Here is a 22,105-nt window from a genome sequence, read left to right as displayed (position 1 = left end):
AGGCAGGCAAAAGAAGAGAGAGAGAGAGAGAGAGAATCTCAAGTAGGCTCCACATGCAGTGCAGAACCTGATGCAGGAGTCAGTCTCGGGACACTGAGGTTATGACCTGAGCCGAAATCAAGAGGCAGATGCTTAACTAACTGAGCCACCCAGATGCCCCAGGTTGTATACTTTTTAAACAAACATCTACTTGCAATGGGAAGAAGAATTTTGAAGTATTTAAAGATGAAGCCTGATCATTTATTTTCTACACCTGAACTAGGATAGAATGAAATGAGGAGCCAATGACTTAGCTGGGCTTTTTTTGGAGCTCCCTTCTTCTGTATTGAGGCCCCTGGATTCTTGGGCTATAAAATAAAGGGGCAGCTCCTTCCCAAATGCTCCCTAGTTCCATTTTTCACGTGGGGACCTTGGAATCTAGCCAGTCTGAACTTGGCAGTGGCTGAGCAGGACAGGGCTGCCAGGTCTGTTAAACCTTGCCACCCCGAGCAGAGACACATGGAGGAATGAAGCTACATTGTAACAGCCAGCCCTTGCTGCTGCGGTAACATTGAACCCTGCAGGGAGCCTGCATTCTCACACTTGTCTCATTCTTGGCCCAGGCTTGCCCAAAGCAATAACTCCTTGTAGCTGTAAAGTAATACTCTGGAGAAGAAAGGAATCAAGACTGACTATTTCTCGATGCTGGAAAAATAGTCCTCCAAACTTTTTAAAATTTTATGTTATGAGGATTTACGTAGGTATTGCTGTTGGTCTGATCTTCTATCCCAAACATTTAATTTCATTATAATATGCAGCAGTGCTTCACATTTCTGGGCTCTTGGCAAAACAGGGTGTTCCACATAAATTGCTTTTTCTCTTGGTGGCTGATACATGCCTCATAAGTAACGGTATTTTCAATTTGTTGATCGCTATCATCTATGCATGTGGAACACTGTAATAAACAAGTCCTTAGGCTTTATATGAATGATTTGGGGTGAAAGCTACCCCAGAGTACGTTGCCCACATTTATTCTTCATACAGAGACTAGGAGACAGAAAATGTGAATGTTCTAGGGTAGTATTGAAGTTCATCAGACACTTTTCCCCTAAATGAGAGGCCCTGAGACTTAGTTGACTCTGTTGCTCTAGAGATGGATAATGATCCTTCCTCAGCCTATCACGTTTGCACAGACGGACATTAATTGGAGCATCTGGGGAGAACTACACAACCAAGCTTGTTACCTCACATACTGTTCGAAACTAGTAAGTTCTGAATTTGGCAGTACCTTTGTGCCACTGCTCCAGAGAAAATTGTTTGGCCTTGAGACGGTTAATTTCCACAGTCCCCAGAAGCATTTCTTCTATCCTGCTTCTCTTGGCTGTGTCCTGGAAGACTGGGGTTTTGCCAAATTAGTTGAGTTAATGGATATAAATTACTACCTATCTCCTTCTCGTATCTTTCATGCCATAATTACATGATATTATAAGAAGCATGATATGATATGGTCCCGGTTCGGTTTATAATGGTTGGTAAGCAGAGCCGGTCATCGTTTAGCAGAAATTTTCCTTGCAGGGTGAGCGATGAGAACCCTGGGTGCGTCATCTAAGCCACCAGGCAAAAATCTTGTTTTCCATTTAGAAAGTGTGAGGTCGCCTGTCAAAGAAGGGACTAGGATGTGAAGGGTATTTGGAATGAGTCCCCAAACATAAACAGAGAAGAGTAGATCTCCCCTTTCCTTCAGCAAGAGTCCTAAACTAAACCAGATCAGAAGAAGCAGAAAAACAAACAGAGACAGGGTATAATTTCTGACTTTGACAAATAACAGAGAGAAAGCCAAAGTCAGGGAGCTGCTGTGATACAATTATTTGTTAGGTTACGAATAAATCAAGGGCTAAGGTATTCTTTTCTGTCCATGTAAACTTTCAGCTCACCTTCATGTGGTATTTTTCTGTTTTTAAGAGCTCATGCTTCTTTCTTTCTGTCTGTCCCCTCCCTTATATGTTTCTCATTACATACAGCAGGACTTATGATTTGCTATTTGTAATTTTGACTATATCTTTCATAGAGTACTCATTGCTAATATCTCAGGATTTGGAAAAGAAAACTTTACATTATTTTCCACCAGCTGATTTATGAACATAACTGAACTGAGATAATATATATATTTTAAAGATTTTATTTACTTATTTGACACAGAGAGAAAACGTGTGATCACAAGCAGGGGGAGCAACAGGCAGTGGGAGAGGGAGAAGCAGACTCCCTGCTCAGCAGGGAGCCTGATGCGGGGCTTGATCCCAGGACCCTGGGATCAAGACCTGAGTCGAAGGCAGATGCTTAACTGACTGAGCCACCTAGACACCCCTAAACTGAGAGAGAAATTTTAGCACAAGAACTCAGTGTATGCTTTTGTGCTCAGTGGATGTTAGAATATTATTTTTGTGGTAATTTTTATGTGCTTACTGGACAAATCTGGAAGGGAAACTTCTCTTTATCATTGAAGATAAAACTTTGCCAAGATATTTTAAAAATCGCTAAGTACAAATTTATTTAAGTATTTTTCTTGCCTTCCAAAGAGAACCTTGCTTTATAGTGCCTTTTAAAATTTCTATTCCCTTATTACTTCCAAATTAGTTGGTTGTTGATGAAATAATAATGTTCACCCCTGAATTAATGCTTTGCTGAGTAGACCATTTTTGCCTTCACGTTGGTCTAGAACAGACCCTCTAAATATTTAGTGGAAGCCGAAGGGATGGTGTTTTATCAATAAGTGAGATTTCCTTGTGAGCGCCTTTGGGAGGGAGCCACCCACTGATGACCTTTCTTGTACTGACAGGACAAGAGTCTCCTGAGAATGACAACACCATCAAGGACCTGCTCCCAGAAGACGCTGGGATTGACCACCAGACTGTCCACCAGCTGATTACAGTGCTCATGAAGTTTATGGCGAAGGATGAGAGCAGCGCTGAGTCAGACATCAGCAGCGCGAAGGCCTTCAACACGGTCAAGCGGCACCTGTACGTCTTGCTCGGCTATGACCAACAGGAAGGTTGCTTCATGATTGCACCTCAAAAAATGCGCCTGTCAACTTGCTTTAATGCATTTATTGCAGGAATTGCCCAAGTAAGTGTAAGCTTCCAGGAGTCAGATCGTTAAGGTTTTGGTAGAAGTAAGTCATTAAATTCCATTTAGCCAACCTAGGTTCTGTGTAAAGGTTTGTGCAAGTGACTTTATTAGGAAGGCTCATGTGGAAGGGAATATAACATGAGGAAGACCAATAGGGAGTATAGGGCTTTGGGGGTTGGGGGGCAGTGAGTAGAATATACCTAACATGAAGTTTACCATTTTAACTATTTTTAAGTATGTAATTCAGTGGCTTGTAGGTATATCTGCATTATTATGTAACTGGAATCATTATCCATCTCTAGAATTTTTCATTATCTTAAACTGAAACTCTGCCCATTAAACAATAAGAGAGTGTAGAACTTTTATGTTTTCTTTTTTTTAATCTTCTCTCCTTTTTGGCTTCAAGTGGAGAGCTGAGCTGATCATACAACTTTCTTCATGTCATGTTACCGTCATTGGCTTTGTACGTGTTTGCTTCTCCCAGCCGCTGTCGTTGACAGCACGGCGTGCGCTTACCATGCTTTAACTCTTAACTTCCCCCATGGTGGACACGCATGTTGCTTGGTCCCAGCTTCTTTCCACTCCAGACAGCTCAGCAACAAACATCCTGCCCGTCCCCAGCACTGTGAGAATTCATTTGAGATATGAACGCAAGAGCAGAAGTGATGAGTTATTAGGTTTCTGTATGGCTAACTGGACCAGCGCTACGCCAGTCTGTCTGCAAAGGGTGTAGAACTTGAGGCTAGAGAGAAATCTATACGAATTTCAACTCTGCCACTGTTATCATCTGTTGAGGCCTTAAGTATTCTCTGCTCTTTGCTCTTTGGTAAAGACTTTTGTTTTGAAAGATTAGGGAGGACACATTGCCGAGCATTTAATCAGTGCCTGTCTCATGGGAGGAGCTCAGTGAGGGTCTCTGTTACCAACTTGCTCAAATAGATTATAACATAATGAACACAGCTAAGCCAAGTAGGAGCAATCCTTACATAGTAGTCTTTTGCTGGTGCTGGTGCTGGAGGGTTTACCACCAACACTCAGCTGCTTGTGATGACGAGACGATGTGCCATCTAAGATACCAAACTTCCCTCCCTTCCTCCTTTCTCTCCTCACCTCTCTCTTTCTGTATTTACATTATGCATATTTATTTAATAAAGCAAAAAATTAAATTCAAATCGCCACGAAGCCCACAAAATGAGTGACTGACATATCGGTGTCAGTATGTTATTGCTGGCTCCAAATTGATTACATTCATTTGCACATATATACAGGTGTATGCGTGTGCACACATTTTCTGTAGTAATGGGATCGTATTACACATATTGATAAATACAGGTAACCTTTTTTTAAGCCTAAGATTGATTATGAAGTTAATCATGTTAATAAATTTGTATCATATCCCATTTAATGGTTACATAGTGTCCTATTATCATACAAATAATCTTTCATTTAACTTATATTGTTGAACATGGAGGTTATTTTCAATTTAGGGTGACTATAAGGCTGGATATCTTTACGTATACATCTTGGAACAGTTGTCTGATTTTTTCCTGAGGGTACATTTAGTTGCTGTACTGTAGGCTATGTACTTTTTCTCACTTCTGAATAGATATTGGTGAATTGCCCTCCTGAAAGGGTGTGTTGAGTAATACTCTTGCCAGTGGCATTGGAGAATGCCCATTTCCCCCAGTGATGACCAATGGTAGGTGTTTTCATTGATTCTAGTTTAATTCTAGTTACTAGTTCAATGGAACATTTTAGTAAAATATTGTTCCCCATGGATAATTTAGTAGATAAATCAAATAATTAGATAATTAAGTGGATAAAATGATTTTAATTGGCAACTTTCTTTTATTTCTTGTAAAGTTTAACTTTTCCCCCTTTAGGGTCACTGGCCATTACTGTCCACATTTTGTGAGATGCCTTGTCCAGCTTTTGCCTGTTGTTTGGATGGGTCACATTTTCCTTTAGGTTTATGAGTGTTCTCTGTAGTTTTCCTTCAGTTATTAATATTTTTCCTATTTCAGGTAATGGACTATAACATTAACCTGGGAAAACACCTTCTCCCCTTGGTGGTTCAGGTGCTCAAATACTGCTCTTGTCCTCAACTACGGCATTATTTCCAACAGCCACCTCGTTGTTCCCTCTGGTCCCTAAAACCTCACATCCGGCAGATGTGGTTAAAGGCCTTGCTTGTCATCCTTTACAAGGTGAGTTCCAACGGTCACTCCTTTTGGGGCCAGAATCATTCTCTTAGAGAGGAGAACACTTAAGGGATCTAAACTGAGAATTTTGTAGGAGAGTAATCTGACCTTCACGGGACAAATCAGGCTACGTAAAATTAGCGTTGAGAAGTAAAGGGCCATTGGAAAATCGACAGCAACAGAGACCACTCCAGCATATGTTATGAGCTGTAGGAGTTTGAGATCAACAATCTGTGTTTATGCTCAGCATCTCATATTTTATCTGTGTGTGGATAATAATGTCAGAAAGCAAAGAAGATATTTAAAATTATATTCCTATACCAGATGTTTATGCCAGGTAATTTTCTTAAAAGGAATTGTAACTGCGAACTGGGCATTCCTTGCCGTCCGTGGTTTGGTGCAAGAGGAAGGAACCACGGTCCCTTGTCCTGATAAGGCCATGATAAAAATTTCTGGTTTTGCTTCTCAGTATATTCTCTTCATCCCCAAGAAATACCAAGGAAAGTATCTAGCAAGATCACCTGGAAAAACTTACCCTTCAAAATAACCATTGGTATTTTTCTCCCTCCATTTTCTTGAGCAGTATCCATACCGAGACTGTGATATCAGCAAGGTCCTGCTGCATCTGATTCACATAACCGTCAATACACTCAACGCTCAGTATCACAGCTGCAAGCCCCATGCCACGGCAGGGCCTCTGTACAGTGACAACAGTAACGTAAGCAGATACAGCGAGAAAGAAAAAGGTACTTTACATGCCTCAATTCCATCCCGAACTTAGCTTGAATACGTAATACATTTCTGTACGATGTTTTTCTTAGGAGATAACAGAGTGCCCCCAGATATCATTCTGGAATCAAAAAAATCGCCTCCGTCTTCATTACTGTTCCAACTTTCCCATGAGTGCCACTGCCTTAATTTTTTAAATGAGCATTCGAGAGAAATAGTTGATATGCTTCTGAACCCCATTTCATAAGAAATGTTTTGTAAAAAAAAAAAAAAAATTGTGTGCTGTTTGGCTAAGGAGCCTTTGTAAGCCTTTCCCTGTGTGTTGGAGGCATCTTGCTTTGGGCGATGAAGTAAATAAAGTCTCAGTCGGCACTCGGTGGAGCCATGATCTTGTCGTCTCTAGTTTGCTCCTGAACTTGGTGCGAAGTCCAAATTTGCTGAATTGCTTCTCCTTAGCTTCCTTGGTCAATAAGAAAATGATTTAAGGCAACTGAGATGACATTTTTAAACATAGGTTTAAATTATTTCCAGTATCAACACTTTTTATATCGATAGCTTTTCTGCAAAGGAGGCAGGTGAATAAAACGTTAGATAGAGTAAAATCCAAGCCTGGATGTTTTCAGGTGAGAGCTGAAAACCAAGGTGTGTATCTTTAGTGTAAGTCACAAGTCTAGACTTGTAAAAGGTGACATCATCTAATCCAATCCTGGGAGAAAGTCAAACACCCCACGACCCTTTGTGGTGTTCTGACTTGGTAGGACTGCTCTGGAAATATCTCACTAGGATAGATTGGAGCTAGTGTTCATGTAGTTCTAAAAGGTCCAAGAATCTGGCCATAGATGGAACTGTAAGTTCTGGTACCATTCAAATCCTTTCTGAAGAGTATCTTGTCTCCCAGCTTAGGTCCCAGTTTTTGGAAAATGGGATAGATTCCGTTAAACTCTAGATATCCTCAGTCCGGGTGAGTCTCGAATGAGCCTTTCTGAAGGGGAGGAGCCATCCTGAAGTCCTTCCATCTCTCCTTCAGGACATTTTGAGAATTATTTCAAAATCATGTCATGAAAGTCACATAACTCTTTTCTTGAAAAACAATTTTTCAAAAGGGACTATTTCCTTTTTTTTAAGGACATAAAGAAAGAAAACATTACTGTGTTGTATCTGCCTAGAAACATGGGAACTTGATAGGTTTTGTCATCTTTGCAGAAGTTTCAGCAGGGATTTTGTATCATTTTGATCATTAACACTCTTTTTTTTTTTTAATTTGACTAAGACGAGACTAGTAGGATCACTTTATCTATCATCTGCTGCTTCAGATTTCACTTAGTTTAGAGTCTTGTGTTTAGGACAGGATCAGTCCTTGAAATCTGGCTCTCCCCTTGTACTCCCTGAGTACTCAAGAAATCTTACGTAGTTGTCATCACGCCCAAGCGTCATTTTGTCATATAGGTAGACATCAAATAGGCCAAATGATTTCAGTGATAGTCACCTTGAATAATAGGTTAATTCCATTTACTGTGGTATGAAGTGCATTTCTGTAGCCTTTTATTTATTTATTTATTTGCTGCTTTGTACAGGGCTTTGGTCTTTCCAAAGGATGAGAGGAAAACATGTATTAAGTGACCTCTGTGGGTTGCAACATAGCAACCTCTTCCTCACGAATGTGTTTTTGGGTTTATCTTTGGTTTAAAAGTGGCCCAAATCGGGATAAAAGAGCACACAGCAGGAATCTCGCTAGGCACTGTACGTGACGGGCTTGTGTATGGAGCTTCGGGACCCTCAGAGTCAGAGAATCTTTCTGGGGTGCGTGATAGTTGCACATGGCAAACTCCACAGAGGAATGTCTTAACTCTAATAGGGGAGAATGTGATTTTCTGTTTTCTTTTTCCTTCGTTTACTCTTTCAGTCCATAATCATTTGTGGAGCTTTTGAAACGACCAGTGGCTTTTCTAAGCTTTTTCTGTGTGTTGTGTGTTTCATTACCAAATGTAGAGTACAGTATTTTGCATTCACAAAGTATAAGGTGCATGTACTGTTAGGCTGTGTCTATGCCAGTTCTCACGTCCCAGGAAGGTATATGTCTATTTTTGGAAAGGGCGAGCGTGACTCATTTTGTTTAATTTTCCCTTGCCAAATTAGCCTGAAAATTCACCCAAAGCGGGCATGTTCAAGGAGCATGCAGCAGATCCCCGAAATGTGTGTGTTACCCGATGTTAAGAGCACTGGAAAAATCCCCCCAATCCCCCAGAGGCCCTCTTGGAATACCGAGATGCCTCTCTTGGAAATGCTGCCCAGTGGTCACATGGAAAACGAGAGGCAGCCTCGTAACAGGTTGCTCTGTCAACATTCGGATAATTGGACAACCGGATGAAATACCAAAGCCATGGCCAGAACTTGAGCTGGTGTAGAAACCAGCCCAGACTGTGTTCCCTCACGCTGTCACTGAAATGCTTGTGTAGACACAGCCTAAGAGAGAGTAACCTCCCAAGTGTAATTTTGACTTTCTCTCCCCAATTAGAAGAAGATAGTGTTTTTGATGAATCTGATATTCATGATACACCTACTGGACCCTGCAATAAAGAGTCTCAAACTTTTTTTGCAAGATTGAAAAGGATAGGCGGCAGCAAAACCGTGAAATATCACCCGGTTGAGATGAATGTGCAGAGAAGTATGAATTTTTTCCTCTTAGTAATTTTATGCAGAAATGTTGTACTCTACCGTTTGTTTGGGGTGAAATCTTGATTTTATTATGTTACTACACATTTTAATACCGTTGATTTTATATATATGTATGCACAAACAGTATATATATATCCACACTTATATATATACGTGACTTGACAGATACATCATTAACGTCATGATTGTCTGAGAGGGCCATTGCTTGATTTGATTTGTTGCAAAATGTTTGCTTCTCTTCCACACGATTTGAATACAGTTTCCCAGATCTGCCTCAGCCCCAAAGCAGTCCCCCTCTCCCGTGCACACGTGAATAGAGCTGAGGAATTATCCCGAAGCCTGATTTTGGAAATAAGATCTTAAACTGCCATTTCGGGTTCTCTCATTCCAGAGTTTTCTGGGTTTTTGAAATGAGAAGGAACTTTCCAAAATACTTGGCCAGAGAGTCATTCTTCCCTCCTGTTGGAGCTGGGATTGTGATCATGATTTATGCCAGTCGTATGCCCAAGTAGGAGGGGGGAAAACGTGGTGGCATCTGCAAGTAAAATAGTACTAGCTCTTTCTGTTTCAATCAGGTGAGATAGAGCCGGCTGATTATAGAGAGACGGGTGCGTTACAAGACAGCATTCTACACTGTGTGAGAGAAGAAAGCGTTCAGAAAAAAAAGCTGCGGTCTTTAAAACAAAAATCTCTTGATATAGGGAATGCAGACTCCCTCTTGTTTACGTTAGACGAGCACCGAAGGAAGTCCTGCATAGACCGGTGTGACCTAGATAAGCCTCCCGCCCATGCTGCTTATGTCATGCAGAGACGTGACCCTGGACGTCCCAGACAGAACTCTGCTGCGAGGCCTGACAACCCCGAAGGCCCCGAGAACCCAGCGGCGGAAAGTTTCCAAGAAACCCGCAGGCCGGTGATCCCCGAAGTCAGGTTGAACTGCATGGAGACGTTTGAGGTCAAAGTGGATTCTCCGCTCAAGCCTGCTCCCAAGGAGGATTTAGACCTGATAGATTTGTCCTCCGACTCCACCTCGGGGCCTGAAAAGCACTCGGTGCTCTCCACGTCTGACAGCGACTCTCTTGTGTTCGAGTCTCTTCCCCCGCTCCGCATAGTAGAGAGCGACGAGGAAGAGGAGACCGGGGAGCCGGCAAGTGCTGGGGCCTCTGGTAAAAACGCTCCCTCCTCTCCCTCCCTCCACAGCCCTCCTCCCCTCCACAGCCCCCCCTCGGTCCTCAGCCTCAGCACAACTCCCCTCGTGCACGTAAGTGTGGAGGATTGTTCCAAAGACTTCTCTTCCAAGGGCTCAGGAAATAACCAGTCAGCAGGTGCCGTGGGCTCCGCCCGTGTTGCTCTGGAAGACCCCGCAGACTCCGAAGAACATTCGAGGCCGGAGGAGTCCCAGGACTTCTCCCGCGGCAGCCCGCTCACGCTTAAACAAAAGCGAGACCTCCTCCAGAAGTCCTGTGCCCTCCCGGAGGGGTCCCTGGACGACAACCCTGAGCCCAGCATCGAGGAGGAGAAGCCCGGCGGGCCGGTGCCAAGTTCAGGGGCAAAAACCGTCCTCCTCAAAGTCCCAGAGGATGCCGAGAACCCGGCGGAAAGTGAGAAGCCCGACACCAGCGCCGAGTCGGACACAGAACAGAATCCCGAGAGGAAGGCGGAAGAAGAGGGAGCCGAGGAATCCGAATTCAAGATCCAGATTGTCCCCAGGCAGAGGAAACAGCGCAAGATCGCTGTCAGTGCCATCCAGAGAGAGTATCTGGACATCTCCTTCAACATTCTGGACAAGCTGGGAGAACAGAAAGACCCAGGTAAGCTCATCCCCCTTATTCCTCCCAGCCTCACGCGCAGGTTTGTGCATCTTTCTCATGCAGGTCTCCGCACTGAGTATGCGTCGCTCTTATATGCTCTCTATCTTATAATGTCAGAGAGTGACATTATAATCGCCTCAGAGTCACTCTGAACCCTCCCGCTTACCGCAGCGTGCTGGGTTCAGATGTGGTTCTACGGGTTCCATAAACGTTTCCGTGTTTGTTGCTTCGCAACCTTTAACGATCCATCCTTGACCATCCTCGGCACTAGGAGGCAGTGGTTAATTCTTATCAAGCTAGCCCAGATACCATCTCAGCCCTCCTCAAACAGCAAAGTCATTAATTTGAACTCTTTCTGCCTTCTTTGTTTTTCCACACTTTAGCCAACGTTGATACATTGTCCAAAGAAGGGAACAGACATGAAGGGCTAAAATAAAGCAAAAATTGCTTGGAATGGTTGAGAATCGACTATAATCCTGTGGGGTCCACAGCAGATGACAGAATCTAACCGAATGTCAGCAGTCTGGTGGACATTGTGTGTCCAAAAAACCCTAGTTGCCACCTAGACCCTTATCCATGGGCACCGCCTGATGGCGAAGTTGTCACAGCTCATGGATTTCCTGCCTCAGCTCTCATTTCTCACCTTTGCTTGGAGGCACAGTTTTTAAAAAAGATAATTTGAAAAAGCAGCAAGCCGATACATCCTCAAACGGTCTTTTGCAGTATTCCCATGACGCTGATCTCAACACTTTTTGTGTCAGCTCAGATCTAAAGAAAAAGAAGACTGTGATTCTTTAGAAAAAATGACATTGTCTTGAAATGATCAGTGTAGTAGGTGCATAGCCTGTGAGCTGCTGAGGACTGGCAAAGATCTCGGAGACTTGGAGACCTGTAGTGGAAAACCCATCCTTTTCTGTGAGAAGAGACAGGCGCTCTAAGGAAGTGATGTGCCTGGTCCCATGACCAGACAGTCACAGGGCCAGGACGATTGTCCTGATTCTAGTCCTTCCTCTCCCACTGCTCCACACAAAAGCAACTCCCAAGACAAGGGATTCAGATCTTTTACTTGCCCCGGGCATCCCCTGAGAGTCTCAGCGGCTCTCTCCCTCCTAGCATTGAGCTGTGTACCTTGCAGGTGTTCTGGAAAAATCTGTTGAATGGATGTTGGTATATTTGGAAAGGGTCGTGCTCCAGCCAGGCAGGTGGGAGAAGAAGAACCTGGTGATAACAAAGTTTAAGACGGTTTCTAGGGAAACCGGAATACCTTTTTATGGTTTGGAGCCAGGAAAATGTCTACGTATAGATGGAGGAGAGCGCTGACCTCGAGACTCTAGAGGTCTGGAGGGTGGATACATAAGAAACCATCCAGGGTCTACAGAGTGGGTGTGCACGGTATATAGGTCGTAGTGTGTGTGTGTGTATGTGTATTGCTTCCTTTATCCATCCTATGTCAGATTGTTCCCCAGGCTACCGGGGAAGAGATTGGTTTCCTATTAATACACTTACTATCAGAACAAGAGGAAAGCATCTGATAATTATGATAATATGTCTTTAAAATGTTTATAATATATGTGATTCTGTCAGAATAGTTTTGTATCTGTATCGTGTCCCAGCTCTCACAGACACACTGACCTACCGTCCCTCCCTCACTGGTGCTGGAAGAAGGCCTGGGCTCAGAGGAAGACACAGGCCTCTCTAGACCCTCTTGCCTCTATCGCTAGAGTAAAGGGAGGCCCAGACAGCTACGGCTTCTGGTCCTTCCAAACTCAGAGCCTTGCTGCTGCTGATTGCCTTGAGCCACGAGGTCCAATTACACTGCACGTCCCTCTGTTCATGTCAGTCCCTGAAGGAAGGCCCAGGTCATTCTTCTAACTTCCATAAGGCTCTGCACATCTTCTGTTCTGAACTTTCGTCCTACTTTACGCTAACTACTGAACTCTTCCTCCGTCCTTCATGAGCAAAATCCCGTATATGCTCTCTCTTCTGACGACTCCCTTCACGCCCTAGTCTAGCGGAAACTCAGCTCTCCCCCAGGGACCCTGCTTTCCTCACTGCCTTGTGCCCTTGGGCTTGGGTGAGGGGTAGACCCCTTCCTTGCTCACTGCTGCCCCTTTTAGAACATTCCCACCTTGTCTCTAAAAACATCCAGTTCTGGGCGCCTGAGTGGCTCAGTGGGTTAAGCCACTGCTTTCGGCTCAGGTCATGATCTCAGGGTCCTGGGATCGAGCCCCGCATTGGGCTCTCTGCTCAGCGGGGCACCTGCTTCCCCCTCTCTCTCTCTGCCTGCCTCTCTGCCTACTTGTGATCTCTCTCTGTGTCGAATAAATAAATAAAATCTTAAAAAAAAATCCAGTTCTGAATCTCATACTACTGACCCCTGAGGACAATTATCTGGTGACAGTTTGACTCCTGGCTCTTTTTTCATTCTTGTCTAAACTGTTTCTGCCTGAATTCTTACTGACTCCAGTATTAGAGTGGACGACCCCTCTGAAGCTCTAGCTTCTCAGTTCCTTGAACTCATCTTCTCTGGTGACTTTGTTTTTATCCTTCACCCTCCGTGATTCATTCCCATAGTCATAATGCAGACCTTGTCTTTAGCAACAAGGGCAGCCTTTCCACAATGTCGTTCTCATGCCTCCCATCCTCTGGTTTCCATTTCCTCTCTCTCGGGACAGCTCTGTATTGGTCCTTTCATGTGCTTCCCCTACTTTGCGTTTTCTCTCCTCTTCTTTACTCGTCAATGAGTGTAGTCCTCCCTGCACCCTCTTGGCCTTTGCTCTTTCAGACCTGCTTGGCCAAACACACGCCTTGTCAGATCCACCTTTCCGTCTACATGCACCTGTGCTTATCCGGTGATTGTGACTGGAGAGAATCACATAACAGTATTGACTGGTCTCATTTTAAAATCGTGACCATAAATCCCAGCTGGGTCCTTAAACTACCTGGCCACAATACTGTATTTCCCTGGTCCATTCCTATTTCCATTCTCCTGAGTGACCATTTCATGGCTACTTGTCTTCCCAAACTTCTGATAACTCTTCCTGTTTGACATAATCAGCAGAAATTTCCACAGCCTCCTACTACCTCATCTGCTTGCCTTCCAGTATCTGCACTTGTACACCTGGCTGGGGCTACAGGCGAACTGTCTAGTTTTACTGTTTACAGCCAGCTTTTCCACACGTTGACAAGATTCCATTTCTTTTACCTACTCAGGGATATAGGCCCAGAAATTCTCCCTTCTTTCTCTCCCAACCCCTGTTATCCCCCCTCCCACACAAGGTATTCTTGACTTGAGCATATGAACATGATTTTATTTCTCTCTTAAAAAATGTTCTAGATCCTGATTCTTCCAATTATCTCATTTTGCTCCTCCCCTCTTGGCAAAATGTATTAAACAGTTGCCTATACAGTCATTATCTCTAATTTTCTCCCATTCTGTTCTTTCTAAAAAGAATTCATCATTCCTAAAAGTTTTCATCTCCAGTGGTTTGCCCAAACATCACTTGTCAAGGTGACCAATGACCTCCAGCAGTCAGTTCTTAGCTCTTACCTCCCCACTTTGCTTGGCTTCCTGGATACCCTACTTTCTTGGTTTTCTGCTTATTCAGTGGTCACTCTTTCTCAATCTCTTGTTGGTTCCTCCTTATCTCCCTAAGGAGGGAGTGTCCTAGGGTCTCATTCCTCTGTCTACACTCACTGTCTAGGTGATCTCATCTGGTTTCATGATTTTACATATTGTCTGAATGCTGAGACAACTTACTCAGTTGCCTACTGCTGGAATAATGCTGTGTAACAAATAAGCACAACATCTCAACAACATGTAATGGTAAGTCCATTTGGTCACTGGATTGGCTAATCTAGGCTGAGCTGGGATGGGTGGCTAACCTCCCTGGGACCCCTGAAGCCTGTGAATATCTTCTCATGGTGATGGCAAAGGCACAAGAGATCAAGTCTAATTGCACAGGCACTTTCCAAGCCTTTGGTCGTGGTATGCCTGTAAACATTTCTTTAGCCAAAACAAATCACCTGGGGACGCCTGGGTGGCTCAGTTGGTTAAGCGGCTGCCTTCGGCTCAGGTCATGATCCCAGCGTCCTGGGATCGAGTCCCACATCAGGCTCCTTGCTCGGCAGGGAGCCTGCTTCTCCCTCTGCTTCTGCCTGCCTCTCTGCCTGTGCTCGCTCATTCTCTCTCCCTCTGTCTCTGACCAAAAAAAAAAAAAAAAAATCACCTGGCCAAACCCAAAGTCAAGAGGGAAATATACCCTGCCTTTTATGAGAGGGGAACTTCTAGGTCACGTGGCAAAGGGCATGGATTCAGGGAGGGGTGAAGAATTGGAGCTGTGTCTATCAAGTATTACATGGGATGTGCTCATAATAAAAAGTTATCTGCTGTTTATCTGAAATCAAGTTTTAACTGGGCATCCTCCATTTTGTCTGGTCACCTTAATCTACCTTCAAAATATATCCAGAATCTGGTCCCCTCCTACTTTATCTCCTGCTTCCACTCTGCTCTGAGCCCCCACACCTCTCACCGGGTCAGTGAGTGTAGCTTCCTAACTGGGCCCCTGCCTTCGTCCTATCTTCCCAACACAGCAGCTAGAGTGACCCTTTAAGACACGAGACGATAGCATTCCTCTGATTAAAACTCCCAGTTGGTTCCCCATTTCTTTCATAGTAAAAACTCAGGTCCTTGATATTTCTGGAGTGCTCTGTGGTCTTGATTCTCATTAGCTCTCGGATTTCATTGTGTGCTGCTCTTGCCTCATTGCTTCCACACAGCCGTGGCGGCCCCTGCCATTTCTTGAAACACTCTCCGCATGTTTCCACCTGAGGGCCTTTGCGCTGGCTGCTTCTTCAGCCCGAAACTGTTTTCCCCATGTGTCTGCCTGTTCCCTCTCTCCCTTCTGTTGATCCTTTGATCAAACACCAGATTCCCAGTAAGACCTGGACCACACCCCAGCCTTTCACCCCTGTCTTTTATCTTGGAATCCCTTCTTGTCTCTGTTCTACAGAGAATTACTCTTCTAACATACAATTTTACTTTTATGTGTGTTATTGTCTGTCTCTCCGCACTAAAATGAAAGGATTCTTGCCTCGTTTGTTCACACATTGTATCCCAAGTGCCTAGAAGAGGTTTGGCAAATATCTGATGAATGAATGATTATAACATTTTCTGCACATCACTATAAAACTGAATACAAGTATTTTAAGCTAAGGTATAGGTTTATTCCAATTTTTGTTGTCTTAAACTGTATACAAATGGAAGGTTTCATAGAATGATTTAAGACTGAGCAAAAATTGCCTGGCATATGGAATCTTTGTACACTAATGATTATTACCAAGTACCTTATAGTAATGGCATTTCTTTAAAATTAAAGATACAGCAAAGATTTTAGTTAGCCTAGCAAAACTCTAAAAATCTCAATGAGCTTTCAAAGAATTCTAGAAAATGAGCTTCAAGCTTTCTCATTCTACATTATTGGTGAGAATATTATGCCCTAGGAGTGACATACATGAAACAGAGGCAGGTGAGGGTGAAAAGAGGTGATTTGTGCATGTCTTTATTTATTTAATCCTAATTTTTTTTTTGTGTGTGTATGTTTTGAACTAGTGGTTTGGGGAGAATACCTAAGAGAAAAGTAATAGCCTAACCTCTGATATCTGAGTGACTAAGTTCATTTAAAACAGGTTGCTATTTTGTGCTTACTCCAGAGCGTTCAGGAAACAGTTATACTTTTTTTTTCCATCAAAAAATGGTTATTCTGGCAACCATATCCATTCAGAAAGACGTCTGAGAATCAACACTGGATGTTCCAGCATCAGTGCTTGGAAGCTTTCCTCCCAGCCTCTCATTTAAGGTTGATTTTACTTTTATTTCTGACAACTATAGTGATCATCCAAGGGCAGAATAACATCTCCATCCTTCAGTTTGTGCGTGTGCATGGATGTATGGTGACTTGCTCTGTGACAGGAAAATAATTGGCAATAGGAAAAGAATGAGACAGAATCACCGTGAAGCTTGAGAACTTGAAGCCATTTAGGGAGGTGTCCCCAAGTAACATGGGACATTCGTGGACACCTATAGGGTAACTCCAGGCACCTCAATCTGTTCAGTGTATAGTATTGCTTAAGATGGCCAGGAGATTTGTGAAGAATTTGGGGGCAGGGGAATGCTATGATAAACCATTAAAATTTGTAAAATTTTTTTTTTCAGTTTAATTTAAATTTTTTTCAGTGTTCCAAAATTCATTGTTTATGCACCACACCCAGTGCTCCATGCAATACGTTCCCTCCTTAATACCAACCACCAGGCTCACCCAACTCCCCCATCCCCCTCCCCTCCAAAACGCTTAGTTTGTTTCTCAGAGCTTTAAAGGAACAATCTTTACCTAGAATAGTGTGGGACAGCTTGTTTCCCATTGTTGATGAATTCATAAGACAGTAGTGTATGCAGAAAATATTTCTTCTTAGATACATTTGCCAAATAGAAGGAGCAAATGATACAGTCTATTTCTTGCTCACCTAATATAATAAAAATCTGCATTCATTGTATTTATTCTAAGTTAGAAAGAGCCTGCTCCTAAATTACTTATGGCTTAGCACAGGTTCTAGACAAGTCAATAGATAATGACATTAGAGTGTGTTGAGTTTGGGAAAGGTTAAGGACAGGGTGTCCTGGGATTACATAAGAGGATCACATGACCCATTTTTTTCGTTTGTATTTTTTGGGGGGAAGGGGAGTTCCTTGAAGACCTTCTGGAGGAGGAACTGTCTGTATAATTGAGATGTAATTAATGAGTAACAAGTTGCCAGCAAGAGGTGGAGTGGTGGAATGATGTAGGTGGAATGAACTGTAAGCATCTTTAGGTAACAGATGAAAATGAATTCAGTTCTGGAAAAGTGAAGCGCCTGGCTCCAGGCTTTAGCTCTGGAACTGTGCTTTTGTTAATCTCTGAGAGGCATAGCCCCAGATACAGAATGTAATGGGGAAACACCTCTGATGGAATTTGGAAACCAGCATGTATATAATTCCATTAAAGTAATTGGTAGGGCCAGAACATACAGAATGATTTGAATGGGTGTATTAGTTGGGAAGCAAAAGATATGGAGAAGGTTCTTGAACTTGTTTTTCATCAGTGTTTTGAGCTTTAAATAATATTTTCTGTTTGTAGATCCCTCTACTAAAGGACTTTCAACTTTGGAAATGCCACGGGAATCCTCATCTGCCCCTACATTAGAAGCTGGTGTGCCAGAAACAAGCAGCCACTCCTCAATATCAAGTAAGAATTCCCTTGGTGATCTTTTCACCTTTACATTGATTTTGGAACAATACGTGCCACATTGTTTTCAATGTTCACACTCCTGGGGTCAGGGTTTTTTCTTATATACGTCATGCTACCTTCCTGGGGGACACTTGGTAGTAAGAACTCAGGGATCCTGAAGCATAGGCTCAGTTCTGTCAACATCTCAAGTGTTTGATACATCAGTACCATTACTGATTGGCCAAGAATCCCAATCTGTGAAGGAATAATCACTGAATTTCATAATTCCAAAAAACATAAGCGTTGTTGATGAGTAGCTCAAACATAGGCTTGGAACTAGTTCTGGGATAAATGAAAAGCATTGTTCACGACAGAATTTTACATTGAACCCCTTTGTTTTATTTGAATCACTTCTATCAGTGAAAAAACCTTATCTACGTTATCACAAAATAAATATAACAGATAGATCATGATCCCAGAGTCATGATGGAATCCAGTCCTTTTGGATCTGAAAATAAAAATGGCATGAAATTTTACAGGATCTGTAGGGGGCAACTATTTTGAAACTGCCTTCTGTGGTTGGGTCCTAGATTTTGTCCTTGAGGAGTGTGAGTTCTGTTGAGGTGAAGGTAAGGGTGTCCACCTGCCTCAGTGGACCCGTTGAGAGACCTTAGCTTGGGAGGTTCTCAGTAGGAGTCAGCAATACGGAGGCACAGCTCCTGCAAGCCCTCATGCCACCTGCTGGTCAGTTTTGTGCTCCCTATAGACGCTGCATGAGGAGCTAGTTAATTTTCATTTGACCATCTTTTCAAATGAGGATGATTCCAAAAACCAGATAAAGATCTTAGCTCAAATGCTGGACTGATAGTATGGAACAACGTCGTCATCTTCATGATTCATTCATTCATGCATTCATTCATTCAGCAACTATTTATTAAGTGTCTGCTGGGTGCTGGGCACTGTGCTTGCCACTGGGGATCCGAGGTGAAAAAATAAGAGATACCCCTTGTTCGAGGAGTTCATAGTCATAATAGTTAATAATAGTTCCCATTTATTTGACACTTACCATGTGCTGGGCACTGTGCCAAATGGTTACACGCATGTTCTTTTACTCAGTCCCGACATCGGCCCTGCATGGCAAATATTAGTGACCCCATTTTATAGACCAGGAAACAGAGGTTGGAGAGGCTAAATGACTTGCCTAAGGTTGGGTAGCTACTAAGTGACAAAGACAGGGATTGATATCAGGTCTGTTTGATTGGCAAATCTGTGCTCTTTTTTTGGTGTCACACACTGCCTTAGAATAACTCAAATTCACTTATAATAGAGATTATAGAAATTCTAAGAAAGTGTTTTCAAGTGAGAGTTACTTGCCCTTTTGGTAGCAAAGAAGAACAGCTAGTTTTGGATTTAATTGTTCTTGTATCATAAAAATCTGTTTAATAACATGATAGAATGCCCATTGGTAAGCCCCCATACTAGAATCATGAAGGTATATTTTCTCCTCCTTATTTATATGAATCATCCCCCAAAATAGGAAGATAGTGAATTCTAATCAGAATTCCAAGTGGGTGTAATTTGAGATAGGGTGACTAAGTCAGCCGGACTTCAGTGCTAGTTAAATGTGTCATGAAATAAGCGTATCCAATGTCTCATGATCCTAGAGTCATGACTGACTCTTGCTTTTCTGGAGTCAGCAGAGTACATCATTAGATTTCCACCTTCCTCCTCCTCTCCATTAAAAGCATGCATTGGATGGATGTTGGTGGTGTGTTCTTGGAGGCATCATGCCAGGCACCTCACACGCTGAGCTGAAGGTTAAGGGTTTTTACTCTCAGGGAACTGTGCTGTCTTCACACAACTGAGAATCGGAGAAATTATGAAATCACTAGAGGTTTTAAATCCTCCTTTGAGCATACTCATTTTTAAATTGGTTGAGTCTCATACAAGATTTCTGCTTTTGCATTTGACCTGAAGTTGCACTGTTTTAAGTGAGTCGTAACACTGTAAATTTCACCAGTCAACAAGAGTCAGAGATCTTCTGTGTTGGTTGGCGCAGCCATTATTGTGAATTTAGTCAACATGGACTCCAAGACACAAGAATTCCCGTCACATTCCCCTCTTTGGATCAGTTTGCTAGCTAACCATGCCGTGACTACCATGAATCAAACAGCATGCTAATTACATTAAAAATGTTATAATTGATTTCACATCTCACTGAGTTAGTGTCTTGGTACAGTGATTGTGAAACCTATATATAACATTGAAGACTTTCCAGGGGCCATACAATCATCCGGTTTCTACCATCCCCTCATAGAGCATGTCCTTAAAGAACTTCAGTTTCTGAAATTGTCCTCCTAAGAGAGTGAATAACCACATACTCTCCAGCGTCCAGGAGTTTGGGATCATGCAGGAAAGTCACGTTAGTGATTCTCTGCTTTTCTCACGGGGCTGGAGTCAGGGACTGATGGGGCTCTTTCTCAGAGGAATAGGAGGGCAGGAGACAGGTTGCTTTTTTACCCAATGGTCTACTGGTAGAAGTGGTTTTTTTTTGTTTTTGTTTTTGTTTTTTTTTCTGGTTTGGAAATGCTCATAACTTGACATTTCATTGGTGGGATATTTGTCAATGCTTAACTGCAGGATAAAATGTTACCATTGCTCTCTAAAACAAAGATTTGTACTAGAACACACTTGTGGAAGGTGATTCAATTCACATTTCCCAAACAGTAGGCAGAGGCTCATATAGAGATTAAAAATAGTATTGACTTTGGACACTTCAGCATGTTTCGGTTTCTGTGACCACCTCATTTGCTAGTTGGTTCCCAAGTAATACCATATCACCTACTTTAATTTCTTTCTCAAAAAATTGGGGTTGATATGTGTCATTTTACTCCAAAATACACACACACACACACACACACACACGGACCTCATGGGGATATAATGAAGCCTGAAACTATGTATGCACAAACCCCATTAAAAAAAAGTTAAGCTAGTATTATATGCCTTGAATCCTTTTTGGAATGAGATAAAGTATATAAATAAAAAAAGTAAATGAAAGTAATCATATTGTTGTAACTGGAGTAAATATTTACCGGGTACAGAGAAGTGCTCATAGGCACTCTTTCATTCTTTATTGAGGGAAGAAAGGCACCTGGAAGAGCAGTGTGCCTTAGTTTTCCCCTTGGACGGGAGCATACAATTTACGGAGCAATTGCAAATAGCCAATGAAGGTTCATCTAAGATTCTTTATGGATTTGTAGAGCCTTTGTGTGCAGTGGAAATTTATTCCCCCTAGTAATCATGTCCTAATTTCCTCCATATAGCTCAGTATAGGCAGATGAAAAGGGGATCCCTGGGAGCTCTGACAATGAGCCAGTTAATGAAGCGACAGCTGGAACATCAGTCTAGCGCCCCCCATAACATCAGCAACTGGGACACTGGTGGGTCAAGCTTTTTCTTCTTGTTTTACCTCTCAGATTAGCTAAATGCCACTTTCTTTGTGTCCCCTCTGCTCTCGTGTGAAGGATTAGATGTTCTCTTGTGTTCTGTGGTTCAAGTAATTAAAAAAACAAAACCTGAAGGTGATGAATAAGTCTCTTTAAACTTTCCAAGTGTTCCAGAGTCACCTCATTGTCCATTGGGGCTGGTCCAAGTCTTTGTCGTCTAAGACCAGATTCCAGAGGCTAGGTTATCTCTCTGGGGTTAAGCGATATCAATGCATAAGGAGGGAATAGATCTGTGATTTCATGATGCAAATTAAAAACCAGAAACAAAATAAAAAACACCAGATTATCAATAGTCTCTGTTTTGTGAAGCATCCCCCCAAATAAGGGCATATTAATAGTAATACTAACGATTGCAGCTTAGTGATGTCGTGATCTGCCAGTAGGTTTGGGAATATGAGCTCTGTGTTTTAGTTAGCAGGGTGACCAGCTTGCAGCCGCACACCCTCATGCTTATATGGTGGGACTGCATCTTACTTCAGTTTTAAAGTAAGACTTTATCACCACGACATGTCTATTTTAAACATGATCACTCTGCATTTTCTGAACCTTGTTCCCGCGTTCTGCACACATACTCCTTTCCAAGCCGGTAGTCCTGCCACAATGCTGTTCTCTGGAATGACTGCCTTTCATGTTTGGTTTTTCTTTTTTCTTTTTTTTTTGTAATTAAATGGGTCATTTGAGTTGCAAGATTACACATGCAGAAGCCCTTTGCAACACGCGTGTGCTACGAATATGCCACAGTTTGTTATGTGATAGGTTCTAGCGGCCAACACTTGGATCAGACTATTTCGGTATCTTGGTTAGTACTTTCT

General features: G+C 42.7%; 1 protein-coding gene across 9 annotated transcripts in view; it reads left to right on the top strand.

Moving 5' to 3' along the window:
- UNC79 (unc-79 homolog, NALCN channel complex subunit) overlaps window positions 1-22,105 on the top strand; it is a 238,462-nt gene that overhangs the window by 149,843 nt on the left and 66,514 nt on the right. For 6 of the 9 annotated variants that reach the window (XM_032837360.1, XM_032837355.1, XM_032837353.1 and 3 more), the window contains 7 exons: window positions 2,816-3,102; window positions 5,130-5,312; window positions 5,890-6,052; window positions 8,551-8,700; window positions 9,287-10,522; window positions 17,695-17,802; window positions 21,111-21,227. In XM_032837360.1, coding sequence (XP_032693251.1) covers window positions 2,816-3,102; window positions 5,130-5,312; window positions 5,890-6,052; window positions 8,551-8,700; window positions 9,287-10,522; window positions 17,695-17,802; window positions 21,111-21,227 — 2,244 coding nt within the window. The remainder of the gene's footprint in view (window positions 1-2,815; window positions 3,103-5,129; window positions 5,313-5,889; window positions 6,053-8,550; window positions 8,701-9,286; window positions 10,523-17,694; window positions 17,803-21,110; window positions 21,228-22,105) is intronic. The other 3 variants (XM_032837359.1, XM_032837357.1, XM_032837362.1) reach the window with 2 other exon arrangements.

This window comes from Lontra canadensis, unplaced genomic scaffold (assembly GCF_010015895.1).
Source record: "Lontra canadensis isolate GAN:19392208 unplaced genomic scaffold, GSC_riverotter_1.0 scaffold98, whole genome shotgun sequence".
NCBI classification, from domain to species: domain Eukaryota; kingdom Metazoa; phylum Chordata; class Mammalia; order Carnivora; family Mustelidae; genus Lontra; species Lontra canadensis.
This window is presented reverse-complemented; position numbering and strand designations above follow the sequence as displayed.